General features: G+C 37.7%; 1 protein-coding gene across 1 annotated transcript; it reads right to left on the bottom strand.

The window, feature by feature from the left end:
• Nucleotides 1-16,514: 16,514 nt before the first annotated feature.
• On the bottom strand, nucleotides 16,515-19,621 carry LOC116131172 (putative calcium-transporting ATPase 13, plasma membrane-type). Its single transcript, XM_031416812.1, has one exon. It carries the CDS (start codon nucleotides 19,619-19,621, stop codon nucleotides 16,571-16,573), a length of 3,051 nt encoding a protein of 1,016 aa, XP_031272672.1. The 3' UTR covers nucleotides 16,515-16,570.
• Nucleotides 19,622-20,485: the final 864 nt, after the last annotated feature.

Below are 20,485 nucleotides of genomic sequence, written 5' to 3'. Positions count from 1 at the left end.
GAAAGAGAACGCAGTGCTTAAGCGAAACTTGGAAGCTGCCGAAGCAGAGAGAAACCTGTCTCTCGAATCGGTGAATAGTTATTTGAACGAAAGAAACGCGGCTCTTTGCACTGTGGATTTCCAGAAAGCGTAGCTTGAGAAGCAGGGAGAGGAGATAAAGGAGCTGCAGAGGACCATATTTAGATTCTCCAAACTGGCCGAGGAGAAGGACCAGGAGCTAAAAGCGACCTCCTTGCAGGTCGTGCGAGTAGAAAATGAGAGAGAGGCCTCTGAAAAGCTAAGGCAGGCTCTTGAAGTTGAACTTCAGGAGAGTCAAGGGAAAGTTGCTTCCTTGACAAAAGAGGTCGAGGAGAAGGTTGTCAAATGGGCAATCAACTCTATTTATGTCCTGCGACCAAAGAATCCTCTTCTAGACATGTCCGACCTCCCGGCAGACTGGCAGGAAACACTTATGTCCATGGCACGGGAGGATGATGAAGCGGCGGCCTTCCAACCAGAAGGTTCGAGACATGCAGCGGACAAACCCTTAGCTGACCAACCCTAGGACGAGGAGGTCGGCCTCTAGGGGCTGGATTAGGTCTTGTAATCATGTCTTCTTTCCTGCTGTACTCCATAGTAATGAAATACATTTTTGCCTTTACAATTTTCTGTTCGCTTTATCATAAATGAGTTCTTTCCGATCGTTTACATTCATTGGGTCAAAGATAACATAACTTATTCGCACGAAATGGATTATACATAGAGATCGTTTACAGACGCTTAAGATAAAAACTTTACAAAGAAATGACTTACAAAAATCAAAAATTAATTTACAAGGAAAGCTGAGTTCGGAATTACTGATATTATGGTCGAAGATGTTCAGCATTCTAGGCCCGAGGTACCTTGGAACCGTTTAGCCTCTTGAGATGATAAGTCCCCGGTCTGATTACTTATCAATGCGGTACGGACCGTCCCAGTTCGACCCAAATACTCCCGCACTTGGTTCTCTGGTTCCAAGGAGAACCTCCTTTAACACCAGGTCGCCGACCTGGAAGTCTCTTCGCTTGACCTTTGAATCGAAGAACTTCTTCGTGCATTGCTGATAGGCTGCTATCCTTAGCGAAGCCTTGCTGCGATGTTCTTCAATAAGGTCAAGGCTTGCCCTTATGAGTGCTTCGTTATCGGTCTCCTTGTACAAGTCTCTCCGAAGTGAACCAGTTCCTACCTCGATGGGAATCATTGCTTCGCACCCGTATGTTAGCGAAAATGGTGTCTCCGAGGTGAAGGTCCTTGGAGTTGTTCGGTATGCCCATAAGACTTCGGGGAGGTCGTCGGCTTAATTCCCCTTAGCTGCGCCAAGCTTTGCCTTCAGAGTGTGCTTGATGGTTTTGTTGACAGCTTCAACTTGGCCATTTGCTTGCGGTCTTGCCATAGAGGCGAATTTCTTATGGATGCCCAGCTCGTCACAAAACTGTTTGAATTCCTCATTGTCGAACTGTTTTCCATTATCTAAAATGAGGGTATGAGGAATTCCAAAACGGCATACAATATTCCTGAAAATGAAGTCCTTCAGCTTTCTGGTCGTGATCGCGGCTAGCGGTTTGGCTTCTATACATTTGGTGAAGTAATCTACCGCAAACACGGCATATTTGACTCCCCATTTTCCAACTGGCAAGGGGCCAATGAGATCAATCCCCCACATGGAAAAATGCTAGTGGCTAGTCATAGTTATCAGTTCGTGGGAGGGAGCTCGCGGTATGCTTGCAAACCGCTGACACTTATCACATCTCTTGACAAAGTCGTAAGCGTCGTCTTGAATTCGGGGCCAATAGTACCCTTGACGAACAACCTTGTTTGCAAGAGATCGTGTGGCGGTGTGATTACCGTAGTTCCCTTCATGAATTTCTATCATAATGTAGTCCGCTTCTTCGCTAGTTACATATTGAAGAAGAGGGGCACTAAATCCTCTCCTATACAGCTGGTCCCCGATGAGGGTATAGCAAGCGGATCTTGTTCACAGGACCCTTGCCTCGACCTTGTCGTCCGGCAAGATCCCATTCTTGAGGTACAGAAAAATAGGAGTCATCCAGGAATCAGAATGGGTCGCATTCACGGCCTGTTCGATCGGGCTGATACTTGGGGTTTTGACGAGCCAAACAAGAATGCTATCTGGTGCCTCTGAGTCCAACAACGAGGCTATCCTTGCCAGGGTGTCCGCCACAGAGTTGTTGTCTCTGGGAATCTGAGTGATTTCAAAATGTTTGAACGGCTCTAGTACGGCCTTGTCTTCTTTCAGATAACGAACCATGTTCTCTTCCTTGGCTTGATATTCCCCCAAAATTTGGTTGATGACCAGCATGGAATCGCTGTATACACTGATCGCGGTTGTGCCCATTTCTTTGTCCAACTGCAACCCGGCGAGCAGAGCTTCGTACTCACCCTCGTTGTTGGTCACTTTAAATCCAAACCGAAGAATGTCATGAATGCGGGCCCCGTCGGGGCTCAAAAGAAGGAGACCGGTACCAGCCCTTTTTCTGTTCGATGACCCGTCGACATAGAGGCTCCAGGTCGACAGGTTCTGAACATCTTCCTGAATGGCTTCGCCAGGCTGTTGCTCGCTCGGAAGATAGGAAAATTCTGAGATGAAGTCAACAACTGCCTGCCTTTTTATAATCGATCTCGGCTTATACTTAAGATCGAATTGACTTAATTCCATGGCCCATTTAAGTAATTTACCCAATGCTTCTGGCTTTTGAAGGACTTGTCTGAGTGGGTAATTAATCATCACATGGATAGTATGGGTGTGGAAGTAAGGTTGCAGCTTTCTGGAGGCGATCAGCAGGGCATAGGCTAATTGCTCCATTTTTGGATACCGCATTTCGGCATCCGTCAGGCGCTTGCTCGCATAGTACACTGGGCACTACGCCTTTTCCTCTTCCTGAATCAAAGCTGCACTGGCCACAAACTGAGAAATGGACAGGTAAAAAAGTAGGATTTCTTGTGGAAAAGGTTTGGACAGGAGAGATGGTTTCCCGAGGTGTTCTTTTATGCTTTGGAACGCCTGTTCGCACCCGGGTGTCCACTCGAACTTCTTGTTGGCCTTTAGGACATTGAAGAATGGCAAGCAACGATCTGTTAATCTTGATATGAAGCGACTAAGTGCCGCTATTTGCCCGTTAAGACACATGACCTGCTTTTTGCTGGTCGGGCTCTCCATGTCGAGCAGAGCTTGAATCTTCTCGGGGTTCATTTATATCCCCCACTGGTTAACCATGTACCCGAGAAACTTTCCTGATGATACTCCGAATGAACACTTGAGAGGATTCAGTTTCATCCCATACAGCCGGAGGATGTCAAACATCTCAGCGAGATGCGTAATATGCTCGGAGGCGGCCTAGGATTTGACTAGCATGTTGTTCACGTAGACCTCCATTGTTCTTCCGATCTGGTCGAAGAACATTCGGTTAACCAATCGCTGGTAGGTGGCGCCAGCGTTCTTGAGGCCGAAAGGCATAACTTTGTAACAATACAGCCCCCGGTCTGTAATAAAGGATGTATGCTCCTCGTCCGGCCCATACATCAGAATTTGATTGTATCCCAAGTATGCATCCATAAAACTAAGCAGCTCGTGCCCCGAGGTGGCATCCACGAGCTGGTTAATTCTTGGCAGGGGGAAGCTGTCTTTAGGGCAAGCCTTATTGAGGTCACTGAAGTCGACGCAGGTTCACCACTTGCCATTTGGCTTCTTTACCAGAACCAGGTTGGCGACCCAAGTCGGGTAGAGTGCCTCTCGGATGGACCCATTTTGGAGAAGGTTGTCCACTTCTAATTTCAAGGCGGCATACCGCTCCAAATCCATCGCTCTTATTTTCTGACGAACTGGCTTGGCTTCGTTGTTAATGTTTAATGCATGGCAAATGATATCCGGGCTGATCCCGACCATGTTTGCATGCAACCAGGCAAACACATCGATGTTTTCAATTAAGAAGTTTATCAGCTCGGATGCGACCTGGGGTTGAGGCAGCTTCCAATTCTTACACTCGGCTCGGCTCTTTTGGATTAACCGAAACCTCGGACATATCCTCAATCGGGCCGCTGGGAGGGATTTTCTGGATTCGAGGATCCATATTATCCTCTGCTGGGCTAGGCTGTGGCTCGATCCGGTTGATCATCATAGCTTGGCGGGGCACACATCGCGAAATGCCCTTTCCTTTACACGCCATCTGCACTGCTTTTATGTAGCAGTCGCGAGATGCGCTTTGCGATCCGCTCACTTTCCCTATCCCCGTTGGAGTTGGGAACTTCATCTTGAGATTGTATATGGAAGTAACTGCCTTGAAGCTTCTCAACAGAGGTCGCCCCAAGATTCTATTGAAGGCCGATAGGCAATCCACGACCAAGAATTCAGTAACCCTAGTCACCTCGTCGTAGTCACCGAGCGTGATTGGGAGCTGGATTGTTCCTTTGGGGATCAGGTGATCCCCTGTAAAGCCGTAAAGAGGGATCGAGGCGGGTTTCAGGTCGGCCTCATCCAAGTTCATTCTTTAGAAAGCAGTCTGGAACAGGATATTCACAGCGCTTTCGTTGTCCACGAGCATTCTGCAAATATTATGACACCCTATTAGGGGCGTGATCACAAGGGCATAGTCGTGAGGATGATGCAAACGAGCTGCCTCCTTCTCGTAGAAGGTAATCGGCTCCTCCTTTCGAGCTTTTTGTGGTCGCTGCGATGTGCTCATCACCCTGATCGGGTCGTGATGGGCTTCGCAAGCATACCTTTCCTGCGCGCTTCACGTATTTCCCGCGAGGTGCAGTCCTCCAAAGATTATGTTAACGCTGCTATACCCACTGCGATCACGACGCTTTCCTCCTTGTTCCTCTTGGTTCTTCTCTTTTGCAGGAGCGGAGTCATCAATATACTCCTTGAAGTGCCCTTTCTTGATAAGCTCTTCGATTACTTGCTTTAGAGCTCGACATTCATCTGTATGATGCCCGTTGTCCCGATGGAAGCGACAGTATTTTTTATTATTCCTGGCTGTCGTGGGAGTTTTCATGGGTTCTGGCTCACCGAGCAGACTGGCCTCCTCGGATTTATCAAGAATGGCTGATACAGACACATTTAGTGGAGTATAATGAACTATGTCGCGGTCGCGACAAGGAACAAGAGCATAGGATTTCTTGTGCTCGTAGCGGGGTTTCTTCCCTTTTCACTGATCGTCAGTGTCCCCTCTGCGATCAGCCTTTCTACTTTCCCCCCGACCAGACATACTGCTTGATGCGCCAGGGTCACGACGGTGTAGTGCCACCAACGAATTTTCTATTCAGAGGTATTTCTCCGCAAGATTGTAGAATCCTGTGAAGGAGACATTGTCCTCAGCTAGTAATTCCTTCCACAGGTCGATTTGCGGGCGAATCCCGACTATAATGAGAGTCCGAACAGCCTCTTCAGGAGTATGAGCCACCTTATTAAGTTCCCTGTGGAAACGGTCAATGTATGACTGGAGGAATTCATCCATTTCTTGCCTTATGTTGCTAAGGTAGCTCAAAGGCATTGAAAACTTCCGATTTGCTTGAAAATGCCTTAGGAACGTCGTGCTCATCTGAGGCCACGAACTGACCGACCCTGCTGAGGGCGACTGAACCATCGTTTGGCATGGGAGGTCAATGTTACTACCAGACAGCGGCATTTTGCCAAGTTTGAGACTTGGTGAAGCTCCATCAGGTCGTTAAATTCATACAGATGATCCTGCGGATTAGAGTTTCTATCAAACGCTCGCATGTCGGGCATCCTGAATCCTAGCGGGAGTGGAACGGCTAACACCTCAGGAGAGAAGGGGGACGCAGATGCGACCTGTCCCTGCTCATTTTGCTGGCCCTTAGCCTGTCTAAAGCTCGCTGCAGCTCTTCAATTTACGGCAACGGAGCCGCTTGGGGGTTACTTTCATTCATGCGAGTTTGATTCTCGCGATTGCAATTGAGGAATGTCCGGAGGTCGGGCTCTTCTTCGCCTCGGTTGACGGTTCCAGCCACTCTCGACACACGTTGACTAGAGGTGTACGATGGCGATGAGAGATGCGGGGTATTCTCACGACCTTCGCGGTGGTAAGAACCACCCTGCGAAGTGTGGGACCCTCTCGCATGATGGCGACCAGGATTGGCTTGCTGACGGTGATAAGAATCATCCCGTCCAGCACTTTCGTGGGTACGTACCTGCGACGTGGCGTGGGACAGCTCAGGCTGCATCTTTTCACCGAGTCTCAGCGAGACTGGTATTCTACTTGGGACGGGGTCGGTGTTTGCTGGCCCTTTGGAGCCCGTGGGCTTGCTTTTTGCCACCTGCTTATCCTTTCGCCTTCGCGCTGCAGTGCTCGCGCACGGGCTATTTCCCTTTGCCGCTCTTTCGCGCGACCTACAGGCATTTTTGGCGGTTGTACCAACGCAACTGACTTAGATGGCGCGCCTTGGTCCAAACGGTCCAACCTTTGGTTGACCGTCTGGAAAATATTGTCAAACCTCTCCAGGTAGCTTCTTATAGCAGGGTCAAGTTGTGTGCTTGACGGGATATCTCCCATAGCATTCTGCGGGGCTGAAGGTTTTTTGGAAGAGATATTCCCCTGAACTTGGGGGGAACCCTGAGTGCCCTGGTTGGTTTGTTCATGTTCTGGTTGGCAGGCCATTTGTTGCTGTAGGACCGGTAGGTTAGAGACTCTCCTGATGAAGGATGAACACTAAATCAGGCCCTCCTTCTAGCGCCAAACTGTTGATGCGGGATTTTGCACCAATGAAACGCACGTGTGAAATGTTGTGGGGGGCCCCGAAATCACACGTGAAAGTAATGGATAAGAGATAGTAAATGCAATGGAGACAATTTTTGAAGTGGTTCGGATGCTAAGGTAGCAAGTCCTATGTCCACTGATGCTTGTATTGATGATAGGGGTCAGGTCGCTATTAGCTGACTGACTTTATAATGATATTACAAGGTATCAATTGCTAAGAAAAGAGAGAGTAATCAATCTAGTGAAAAATGTACGAATCCTCTTAATGAGAGATGAATTCCTAATTTATAGTGAGATGCCTTGAGGCAATGATCACTAAATCTGCAAGTTGGTGGGATTATCCATGCAAATCCCTATTTATGTCACATTGCCCATCTTCCAGAGTGATTTGCATGATTTAGAGCAGGGATTGGACACGTGGGAGCACCACAGCCTCCTGGTTCGCCTGACACGCGCCCACTAACTTGACAAACCCAGACGGTGACTGTTCCAATGATCTGACTTTTGCGGGCTAAAGGGTTCTGACGTCAGCCCTTATATTTTTAGGCATAACAATAATTATTGTTTTAAACATCGCAATTGTTGGGAAAAAAAATGTTTAAAAACTGATTCTACCATGCATACACATGGTAGATTGCACCTTTCCCTTTGTGGGTGATTTCTCCATTTTGACACATTAGTTTTGAATTAATTGCTCCATCTTCACATGTTAGATAAGTATTAATAATAATTATATAGGTGCATTATATTGGTATTCCAAAAGTTTAACCATTTTGACATGTTGGATATGTATTAATAACTATTATATAAGTGCATTCAAAAGTTTAAACAAAAACATAAAAAGATTGGAGTTTAATGATATCTACCTATAATTGATATTGATAATTATATACGTACAATTATTAATTTTATCTTAACACAACTTTGTATATATATATACAATTTCTATTTACTTTAAAATTTGTATTGTTTAACAATTATTATGTCTGAATCTAATTAGTTTCTTTTGTTAGAATAAATTTGTTTTACAATCTATTTCAAAAATATTGAATAAACATACCTGTGCAACGCACAAGCCCAAACTCATTTTGGGCCTCTAGAATTGTTCCATTTTGACACATAGGATTTGTGGTTGCCATGTGGTTAAATTTTATTGGTGATGATGTGGATATATATTAATTGCTGCATTGGTATTCCAAATCCAAAGATAAAAGCATACCCGTTTGAGTGACACATAGGACAATTTTTTTTTTTTTTTATCTCTAAAATTGCTCCCTCTTGCTACGTTAGGTGTGTGGTTTAATAAGATATTAATGTATTGCATTGATATTCCAAATGTTCATATCAACCCAAACTTTTCTTGATTAGGTTTAATGAGATATTAATGCACTGCATTGGTATTCCAAAGGTCCATATCATCTTGATTACATTACGTAGCACATTACCCAAACATTTCTTGAATAGGTTTAATGAGATATTAATGCACTGCATTGGTATTTCAAATGTTCATATCATCTAAGATTGCTATTAATAATTATATAGGTGCATTGTATTGACATTGCAAACATTTCTTCGTATTTAATTGTGTTGGCATTCGAAAGGTCTAAATAAGAGGTTATAAAAGGAGTGTATGTTCAGTTGTGTATTATCGCAATATGCTAGTTGGTGTCAAATATGTTTGGTCTTTTGTTAATTTTATAGGTCATGTTAGTTTGTGTCAATAATACCTCTGTTCTTCATGATTTTGTTAATCGATGAATTTTTATTTATTGTTGTTTTTATTGTTGTTTACAGGTCAAAGATTCATAAATTGGCATGGAATAAAGGCAGGATGTCCGATTGACATTGTCAAATGAGTTGTTATTTTGATTCGTTCTTCTAAACTGTAAGTATATCTTCTAACTAATTTAATACGACACTGTAAGTGAATCTCCTAACTATTTTAATGGTTATTATTTGATTGAATGATTGTTTTTGTCCTATCAATCTATTTGAATGATTAATTGTGTTAGTCCTACCGAACGGTAAGTATATTCCTTAACAATTATAATATGAAGATTAATTAACTTTTGTTGATTTCGTTTTCAGGTAATAGTTGTTATACGAATGAATAATTGTTCCTTAACAGTCTTAACATGAGATCAATTAAATTTTGTTATGTTTGTTTTCAAGGAAATGTTCATGTACTTTACTAAGATCAAACCGAGAATGATCCTATTGTTAGCCGAACTATGAGTATGTGTCATATCTATATTAGTAGAAACAGTTCATTTCTGTTGAATATATTTTCTGTAAAAACATTCGTGTATTTTAATTTGTTATGTAAATGATTAATTGTTTATGTCCTACTGATGTGCGAGTATATATGTTAAATGAATTAATTTTGGCTAATTTTATTTCCAATTAATAGGTGTTATTTAAAATATTTCTTATCAGTCCTAATATGATAATCCCTTAAATTTGGGTTAAGTAAACCATTCATTTTATCATCACACGCATTTCGGTTTCCCCTGAACAATTAGTAGAAAATTGACCATAACTTGCTCAATAAAAATCCAATTGATGAGAGGATTGAATTTTTAGAAACCATACAGACGACACTTTAATTTGATATACAGGAAAATCTCTCTATAGTGATATTCTATATAGGAATAAACTCTACATAGCCATAAAAAAATTCTAGTCCCAATTTGGGATAGTTATAAATAAGAATAAACTCTACATTGTAATAAGTTATAATTTTTCTAATTCCCGTATTAAGGAAAGTTGCCTTTACATAGTAATAATTATCTGTATATTACAAAAAAATATATGTTATGTAAAATTAAAGTTTAAAATTAAATAAAATATTTATTTAAAATTGTTTGGGACAATGATTTATGTTTTAGAGTTATTATCACATCTTTTACCTTACGAGTACATAATGTTTTCCCCTAGTTTAGGTTTCGTTTCTCAGGTGAATTCAATCCAAGAGGAACTGTGCTAGCAGGTAAAGCCCTCGCTCAGCCGACTTCACACTCGACATCGACACAATCCCAATTATCGATTGGTGAAAACAAGAAGGGTTGGGCTGCTTGCTCCATCAAACTATCTCTCCTCAGGCTGGATAGCTACATACACGTTTGCGGGCACTCGCTCCACTAAGAAGACATTCTCATGACGTTTAGCACGGCGTAAATGCCCCTCAATGGGAGGGGTGTGGGCCATGTGAAACTCACGCTTTCCATTACACTTACACAGATTTGACCCAAGAAGAACGAAAGTACTCGACCCAGAGGAAGTGACCCTTGAACCTGGATACCTTCTTATTGAAGCCAAAATATTTTTAGTTTCTCAAGCATGTTTAGTGCTTCATGGCACAAAACTTTTTGTATTTCCGTACTATTATCCTTAGAATTATTTCCTTTCTCTTATTGTCTAATTGCAACAATGATTTCTCCTTTGGTTAAAGTATATACAATTTGTTGCTCATTTGGATAATCAAATAGGACATTAATATCCATTCGATTAGTGTAGTGAATTTGTTGAATCTGATTACTCAATTCTATAGTGACTCTTTTATTCTCCTCATCCACTTCATTTGTAACTTATAATTCATTGACATTAGTGGTCCTAATTTTGCAGCGCTTAAAACCTTTGACAATTGTCTGTGGCTTCACATCAATTGACCATGCATCAACTGTATTTACAGTTCCATCAATGACACTTATTTTTGTTGGTTCTAAGGAACGATCTTTTATCTGTTTCAAAAGTAGGTAATTGAAACGTTGTATTAAAATCCTAATATTGTACTACTAAAACATGAATTATAAAATAAGAAATCAAAACTATAATTTGTGTAACTACACCTCTATTAAGTTATAACTTCTTTATAGTAATAAAATTAGTTAGTCCCAACATTATGACTATAGAGAGGTTTTACTGTATTATATGCATAATTTGGATAATTGTAGCCCCACTGCCAAACCATTCCTTTTATCATCACACACATTTCAGTTTCCCCTGTATCTCGAATTTCACTAAACAGTTAGTAGTAAATTAACCATAACTGGCTCAATAAAAATCAAATTGATCAGCGGTTTAAATCTTCGAAAACTAGACAAACAAAGATTAAATTTGATATATTGTACGCTTAATTTGGATAACTGTAGCCCCCCTACTGAACCATTCCTTTTATCTTCACATACATTTCAGTTTCCACTAAACAGTCCGTTGTAAATTGACCATAACTTGCTCAATAAAATTCCAATTGATAAGAGGTTTGAATCTTTAGAAACTAAACAAACAGAGCTTTAATTTGATATATTATACGCTTAATTTGGATAACTATAGCCCCACTGCCAAACCATTCCTTTTATCATCACATATTTCAGTTTCCACTAAATAATCAGTAGTAAATTGACCATAACTTGCTCAATAAAACTCCAATTGATGAGAGGTTTGAATCTTTAGAAACTAGAAAGATAGAGTTTTAATTTGATTTATTATACACTTAATTTGGATAAATGTAGCCCCACTTCTAGACCATTCTTTTTGTCATTACACACATTTTGGTTTCCCTTGTTTCTCGATTTCCACTGAATAGTCAATAGTAAATTAGTCATAACTTACTCAATAAAAATCCAATTGATGAACGATTTGAATCTTTGGAAACTAGAAAGATAGAGTTTTAATTTGATATATTATACGATAAATTTGGATAACTATATATTTGCTGTTGAACCATTCATTTTATCATCACACACATAAAATCAATTCAATTTTAGTGATGATAAAGGAAAACAAATATTGATACGTAGTTTTAATTGTATTTGTTCTATCTCTTTTTGTTGATATTTTTTTATGTTACATACATATATCGAAAACAGGTTGTTGTTGAATATAACCAATTTTATTTGTATAAAAAATATCATATGATGTTTGTTGCCGAACCATGTAGCTTTAGTAAACCATTTGTAATATGCCAAACCATTATTATTATCCTTAAAGGAAAACAAATATTGATATATAGTTTTAATTATATTCTTAAAACCGGCAGTCGGAGAAGGAGCAATCACTCATTCTTAAAACCAGCATTCTTAAGACCAAAGAGTCGGGGCGGAAAAGGGGGGAAAGCTCTCCGTTCCCGGTTCTATCTCTTTTTGTTGATATATTTTTATGTTACATACATATATCATGAAAAGAGGTTGTTGCTGAATATAACTAATTTAATTTATTTAACAAATATCAACTGATGTTTGATGCTCAACCATGTAGTTTTTGTAAATCTTCATTTTATCATCACACATATTTAAGTTTCCACTGAACAATCAATAATAAATGAATCATAACTTGCTCAATAAAACTCTAATTGATAAGTGTTTGAATCTTTAGAAACTAGACAAATAGGGATTTAATTTGATATATTATATGCTTAATTTGGATAATTGTAGCCCTACTGTCAAACTATTCCTGTTATCGTCACACACATTTCAATTTCCACTGAACAGTTAGTAGTAAATTGATCATAACTTTCTGAATAAAATTCCAATTGATGAGAGGTTTGAATCATTAGAAACTAGACAAAAAGTGCTTTAATTTGATATATTATATGCTTAATTTGGATAACTAAACCCCACTGGCAAACCATTCCTTTTATCATCACACACATTTTAGTTTCTACTGAACAGTTAGTAGTAAATTAACCATAACTTTCTAAATAAAAATCAAATTGATGAGAGGTTTGAATATTTAGAAACTAGACAGACAGGGATTTAATTTGATATATTATACGTTTAATTTGGATAATTGAATCCCTACTGTCGAACCATACCTTTTATCATCACACATATTTTAGTTTCTATTTAACAATCAGTAGTAAATTGACCATAACTTTCTCAATGAAAATTAAATTGATGAGAAGTTTGAATCTTTAAAAACTAGACAGACATGGCTTTAATTTGATATATTATACACTTAATTTTGATAACTGTGGCCCCACTATCGAGCCATTCGTTTTATCATCATACACATTTTGGTTTCCACTTAATAGTCAGTAGTAAATTGACCATAATTTAATCAATAAAAATCTAATTAATGAGAGGTTTAAATCTTTAGAAACTAAACAGACAGGGCTTTAATTTGATATATTATATGCTTAATTTGGATAATTGTAACCCCACTATCGAACCATTCCTTGTATCATCACACACATTTTGGTTTTCCCTGTTTCTCAATTTCTATTGAACAGTCAGTAGTAAATTAGTCATAACTTACTCAATAAAAATCCAATTGATGAGTAGTTTGAATATTTAGAAACTACAAAGATAGGGTTTTAATTTGATGTATTATATGATGAATTTAGATAATTATAGACCTGCTGCCGAACCATTCATTTTATCATCACACACATAAAACAACTTCAATTTTAGTGATGACAAAAGAAAACAAATATGATATGTAGTTTTAATTATATTTGTTCTATCTCTTTTTGTTGATTTTTGGATTGATTTTGTTGTTTAATTTGTGGGTTTTGTGGGTTTTATAATTATCGTCTTTTTTCATGATGCTATCATCAAATGCTTTTTTTGCTATATATGATGGTCAATTCTAATTGCATCAAATGGATTTGTGTCACAAGACCTTTATCTTCATGGCTTCTTCAATGCTTCAATTAAGTTGCCTTCAGATTATGCTATTGGAATTGTTGTTGCTTTCTATGTGAGTTCTCTTCTCAACATTCTTAATTTTCTTATTTCTAAAATAACAATAAGAAGAATAATTCATTTTCTCTTCTCAACAATCAAAATCAATTTTTTCCTTTGGCTTTGCAAGTCTCTTGCTTAAAAGTTCACATTTTTCAACAAGGTTTCTCTTTCTCTGATTGATTTATAAACTTATCAATAATATCTAATAGGTTATCTTGTAAATTTTTTTGCTTTTCTTGATAAAGTTTTAAACTTTGGTTGCAGATGTCAAATGGTGACATATTTGAGAAGAAACATGATGATATAGACTTTGAGTTCAATTTGTAGATATTTTATTTATTGATTTTTTAATTATCAATTCAATATGAAATGAACTTCAATACAAAAAATATATATTTAAAACACAAAAAAATTAATAATAATGTAAAAAAAATATAATAAACATATCCGCGCAAGGCAACTTGAAAGTAAATATAAGTTACAGAAATTGCAGAAGGTTGGTATAAATTTTAAGTTTAAATAGTTGATCTTGATAATATTCAGATGATATTAAATATCATACACGATTTACTACAAAATACTAACATCAAACATCAAAGACATGTTTGCAAAAATAATATCAATTGTACAAGGTGATAACCTTGAAAATATAATTAGACCATATAATATTCATGTGATCTTCTCAAGTTGGATGAATAATTTAATGACATCTACCTATAATTGATATGAATAATTATACAGTTGCAATTATTAATTTTATCTTAACACAACTTTATATATATATAATTTATATTTACTTTAAAATTTGTCTAATTTAACAATTATTATGTCTTAATCTAATTAGTTTATTTTGTTAGAATAAATTTGTTTACAATCTATTTTAAAAACAATAAAAAAACATACATGCGCAATGCGCAGGCCCTATGTCTAGTAAAGAGATAAAAGACAATTATTTACTTACTTAGCGGTAGATTTAACTTTGTATAAGGGATTAAGGGTAAAGATGGAATTAAACAAGTTTAAATTATTATTATTTTTACAAATTAAATACTAAAAAATAAAAAAAACTAAAAAAGTATATGAATTATTGTTTTTTACAAAATAAATAATGAAAATTATGAACTATCAAAATTAAAATTAAAAATCAATAAAAATAAAATAACTTTAAAAAAATTATTACTCTTTCATTTAATTTTTGTAGTTTTCTAATTTCTAAATTTTCTTTTAGTTTTTATATTTTTAATTTCCTAATTTTTATTTTTTTCAATTTCCTTAAAATAATTAGCTTTCGTTTTTTTGAGTTTTTAAAATTTTTTAAAAATTTAGATTATAAGAACTAAAATCATTTAAAAAAAAAAAATCAAAAGCATCTAAGTCATTTTGTCATTTTCTGTCAAAGTTAACAGCAAACCGTTAAATATATCTTAATTGAATGATTTATAACTTTTATCATTCCATAAAAGAATCTGAAAACTTTGTTCCTAAATTGATAATATCCCCTCTTTTATAATAGCAGAATATTCACTTGACCAAGGACATTTAAGCACTTGCCTTCACTTTGCTGCATTTCCTAGAGAATTTCCAGTGAAGGGAAGGGGACTTTGGCTCCATATTCGGTGTAATAAGCTTCTTCGACAAGTTATCAACGAATTTGTTCATTACACTATTTCGGTAACAGCCTTCTCTTTTCCTGACTGTGTGCATCCCATAGATTATTATGATTGTTCCCTTTTGTCTCCAACGTGCATAGTGCATGGTGATTCTTTAGAAGCATATTCTGATTTTTCTGTGAAGAATAGTTGTTCTTGTTCAACGTTGAATAAATAATGAACTTGTACAGTACATTATCAACAATTTTCAGTTGTTGAAGTTCTCTAATATCATACACTTTATGGCTTTCAATCCTCGAGCAATTAAATTAGTTCATTGTTAACCCACAAAAAGTGAATTTTTCTTTTCAATTTTGAATGAAAACAACAATATAACTATTAAAAAGTTGATTAATTGTTTTGTTTGCTTGCGAATTATATCGATTTGAGTTGTGGAGTAATTACTTTACATTAATGGGACTATGTTATGTGTTCGACAAAATTACAATTTTTTTTCTTTTATACGACAACTCTGGAGGTTGGTTTTTTTCTGCGGTTGCTTCTCGCTTTTTGGTATACATATAGTTTGAACTATTTGTTGGAGCTTACAATTCCAGTAAAAAGAAAAAAATTATAATCATCTAAGATGATTTTCTTCGACTGAATTCAGAACTGTATTTGGAGAAAGGCCACATTACAAACTGATATTTTGTAGCCATGTTTATAAGAGTTTTGATTGGCTAGACCTATGACCCATCTCGATTTTTCATGGCCTTATATGTCAGTTTAGTTTTGTTGTCTAATTGTATTTACTTCTTGTATACTCTGATATTAAATTTGTTCCTTTATATTTTCTTGTTGTTGCTTAGTTTCAGTTAATTGATTGGACAAATGGTTTAAGAACCTGGAATTTTCTGAGCACAAATCCAGAAGCATTTGAATTTGAAAATTTCAGTTTCGTAGAAATGTTTCTAACCTGAAAAAGATGAGGGTAACTCTACTGTTTTTCTCTTAGTTTAGTACTTTGAAAATAATTGGATACTTGTTGCCCAAGAGGGTATTGTGGTTCGATAGGTTGAAAAACAGAACAATTTCACACAGTCAATATGGTAGAATAACTGAATCTATTTAATTTTTTATTCTTATTACGGTCATAGGCAATGAAAGACTTAGCAGCTGAGAATTGGAAAAGTGTCCTGTATCTTTTACTTTTATAATCAGCCTTTTCTTTTAAACGAAACACAACATGGTAAACTGTTATTCTTGTAGGCTAATATAGCACAAGATAAACAAAAGAAGGCAATAAAGTTTACTATTTGAAATTTCTGACTACCTTTAATCAAGATGAGATCATTACCCAAAAATATAAAAATTACCAAGAAAAAAATTCAATTCCGAAAAAATAATATATATATATAGACATAGTCATTATTCTGAACGTATATGTTAATTATTGAACTGCAAACTGATTAAACTTAAAGAATCCAATGAATGTAGGTTCTTTTTAACAAATCAAATAATTGTTGCTATGCTTGGATTTTCAATATCTACTTCTCCACTTGAGGTAGCTGAAAAATGGTTTCTCTGGAACAGGTATGCACTTGACAAGCCAACCAATTGGCCAAGATGCAGCTGCGATACCAATACATACACCCCATTGACCCCAATTCAGTCTCTCTGTATCTGCAAACTTCTTCAGAAATTCCACCATCAATACTTGAAGAATGATGGTTATTGCGATAATTCCCAAAAACAACTTGTTCTTGTGTATCCCTTTAAAGACATTCTTCTTTTCAAGCTTCCTTGCGTTGAACTCATTGAAGATTTGGCAAAGGACAAATATGTTGAAGATCAAGGTGTCCTTTACCTTCTCATTAACACCAAAGATTGATTGGCCTCTGAACTGTAAGGTCAAGAGGATGGCTATCTGATATAGAGCTTGAGCTAGAAGATTTCTCCACATTACATTGGTGATAAGCGGCTTGGTACGACCCACAGGTGGTTTGTCCATGAGCTCACTCGTTGGCCTCTCTGTAGCAAGAGCCAGGGCGCCTAATGTGTCCATGATCAAATTCACCCACAACAACTGGACTGCTGTTAGAGGTACTTCACCTGCAGAAACTGCTGCTACAAAGTTTATCACAAGAGCAGCAACATTCACCGTAAGCTGGAACTGAATGAATTTCTGGATATTGGTGTAGACACATCTTCCCCATTTCAAAACTGTGGCTACTGAACCAAAATTATCATCCATGATGACGATATCTGAGCTCTCCTTGGCTACTTCAGTCCCTTGAATCCCCATTGATAGTCCTATATCTGCTTCCTTCAGAGCTGGTGCATCGTTTGTGCCATCCCCAGTGACTGCAACCACGTGACCTTTCTGTTTCAAGCACTGCACCATGAGCAGTTTATCAAAAGGAGAGGATCTTGCCATCACACATATTTTGTCAACTTTCTCCAATCTCTGCTCCTCTGTGTAGTTTCTGAACTCTTCTCCTTCCACAACAAATCCATTTGGCGTAAGTATTCCACATTCGGTGGCTATGGCTTTTGCAGTGAAAACATTGTCACCAGTGATCATCTTGATGTTGACACCAGCATGTTGGCAGGCTTCCACAGCTTTCTTTACCCCTGGACGACATGGGTCCTTAATACCCACCAGTCCTATTAGGCTCAAGCTGTCTTCATTTAACTTTTTCGCATCATTTGCATCTTCTTGCTCTTTTTCGGAAACGTGTTTATGCGCAAAAGCAATGCATCGAAGGCTGCTGGCGGCCATACCTTCAATAATGTGCTCCAATATTTCCCTTGCACCATTATCCAGATTCTTCAGGTTTCCAGAGGCGTCATAGTAACTCGAACACTTGGCTAGAATCATCTCAGCTGCTCCTTTCCAATGCACGTTGATTGTGTTGTCTATCTTCTTCCTCATCATAACGCCACTCCTTTTCTTTTTTGAATTGAAGGCCTCAACGTGGAGAATAGTACAGCTCTGTTTGATTTTCTCCATCTCCATGTTGAGATCTTGGGTAGCCCAAGAAAGAATTGCTTTTTCAGTGGGACTACCTGAGATTTCAATATCGGATTCTGAAGTAGCCTTGTAGACAGTGCCAGTTGTATTCAGAGCAACTCCTTGTTGAATCAATTCAACAACCCAGGGAGGAATTGAAGAAGCAGAACCCTCTTTGATAGGTTCCTGGCCAAGCCAAAACTTTGTCACCTTCATCTGGTTAAGAGTGAGAGTCCCTGTTTTATCGGTACAAATGACGGTTGCAGAGCCCATTGTTTCACAGGCAGAGAGCTTTCTCACCATAGCTTGATCAGCCATCATTCTCTTCATTGAATATGCAAGAGTAAGTGTAACAGCCAATGGTAGACCTTCTGGAATTGCAACTACGACGATTGTAACTGCAGCAGCTACAATCCCCACAACAGCATTCACAATGTTGTCAACCTTTGTTTTGCTTCCAATGAATTCTTGGTTTCCATTCTCGTCTTTTGTATTTCCTGTGAAGTAGCGAACCATCAAGACTAAAAGAACCAAGAAAGCAACTGTCAATCCAACTTTGCCTATTGCTGAAGTTAACTTGTTGAGCCTTGCTTGCAAAGGTGTCTGTTCACCGCTGTCCCGACTTATTTGACTCATCATTTGGCCCCATACTGTGTTCATACCAACTGATGTGGCTAACATACGAGCATACCCGTCAGCTACTTTGGTGCCAGAAAACAAGAATGGATTATGGCTGCTGTTTACCTCAACATGATCACTCTCCCCTGTCATGCTTGATTCGTCTAACAGTAAGGAATGCCCATCCAAGAACAATCCATCAGCAGGAACTTGGTCTCCGATTTTTAAGCATATAATGTCTCCAACAACAATATCAAATATTGAAATTTGTTGGCGCCAACCGTTTCTAACGACTTCAATTTGGATATTGTTGCTCACTTTTGATAGCTTGTCGAATTGTCGGTTTTGTCTGTAATTACTTACAGCTGAAACAGCGATGACAAGAAAGACAGCCACAAAAATGCTTCCACCGTCATACCAACCTTCTTTCAGACCATGCTCTTTTATGCCAAAAGCAAGTGAAAGGACTGCACAGCCTAAAAGAATCAATATCGTAAGATCTTTGAATGCTTCCACCACAAATTGAAAGAAGCTTTTTGATGGCGGTCTCTTATAGGTGTTTGAACCAAATGCCTCATGTCGGCGAGCAATATCTTCTGCGGTGCTACATATTCCTCCATCAATATCTGTTTTAAGAGCAGAAGCTATGCCATAAATCCCATCAAACTCGTAAAGTTTTTCTGGATTTTTCTTCTGCACAAGCTCTGTAAGACATGTGGGATCAATCTTGAAGTGTTGATCATTATTATCAAGTGGAAGATTGACAACAGTAAAAGACGGGGAGCGGGAAACTTTATTACTGGTATACTTTGTTTTGGAAAGAGAGAGAAAAGCTCTGGAACAGTAAAGTTTGGCAAAAGCTGAGTGCCAATTCCTGTTGGGTTGAGTAAGGTTGGAAGAAGCAGTAAGTAAAAACTCAATGCAACCCACGTTTGCTTGGAGAATGGTAGAGACGGACATTGTGTTTTAACAAGAACAAAAAAAGGATGAAAATGTTTATGAAACCGACAAGCAATGGGAAATGGTACTGGGATGAGATGTGGGATTAGTACTTCCTATGATTTATATATAGGGATATTTCAAATGTCGTAATAATCGGTTTAACAATAACATTGAATAAAATGTGAATAAGGGAAGTTCAGAGGTTGTTTCATATCATTTTTTATTATTAATGGGGAAATTGGTATGGAGCTCAGCTGCAGGTGGGTTCCTTGTTCAGAAGGTGATAATTGCCGCGTTGGCTCATGGCTGACCAAAAGACAAAGCGATAGGCAAGCAGATCGATTGGATAAGACTTAATTGGGATGCATGGGCGTGTATCGTGTTAATGAAGTTGGTAGATAGCTTAGCTTAGATTTAATTTACTTTTTAAATGACATTTTTACCTGAAAGAATATCAAAAATAAAAAACAGAAGATTATTTAGACTAACTATGAATTGTAGCAATAAACATTTCTAATTTATCTTTTTCAGTTTTTCCATCCACATGCACATGCTGACATGCATCAAATAGCCACATGCATCAAATAGGATATTTCAGAAATAAACAAGGTTGCTAGAGCTTCCAAAATAAGGATGACGTCATTGTAATTTCTACGCAGCATCAACTTTTTATTTATTATGCATCACATCAGTTTGTATATCAGAGTTTGTACATTTAGTTTATACATATAGCATCCCTCAAATTAATCATATTAATTTACCATTTAAGATTTAAAGAATAATACTATGTATATAAATTAATGTGTTTTAATGTGATTAAATGATTTTAACTTAGGGATATTTAAACAAATTAGAGTTATACGTTAATTAAACATGCAGAAT

This window comes from Pistacia vera, unplaced genomic scaffold, assembly GCF_008641045.1.
Source record: "Pistacia vera cultivar Batoury unplaced genomic scaffold, PisVer_v2 Contig23, whole genome shotgun sequence".
Taxonomy (NCBI): domain Eukaryota; kingdom Viridiplantae; phylum Streptophyta; class Magnoliopsida; order Sapindales; family Anacardiaceae; genus Pistacia; species Pistacia vera.
The sequence above is the reverse complement of the archived record's forward strand: the minus strand, read 5'-3'. Positions and strand labels throughout refer to the sequence as shown.

Coding starts and splice junctions, on each gene's coding strand:
- LOC116131172 (XM_031416812.1), bottom strand. CDS start 19,621: ATGTCCGTCTCTACCATTCTCCAAGCAAACGTGGGTTGCATTGAGTTT.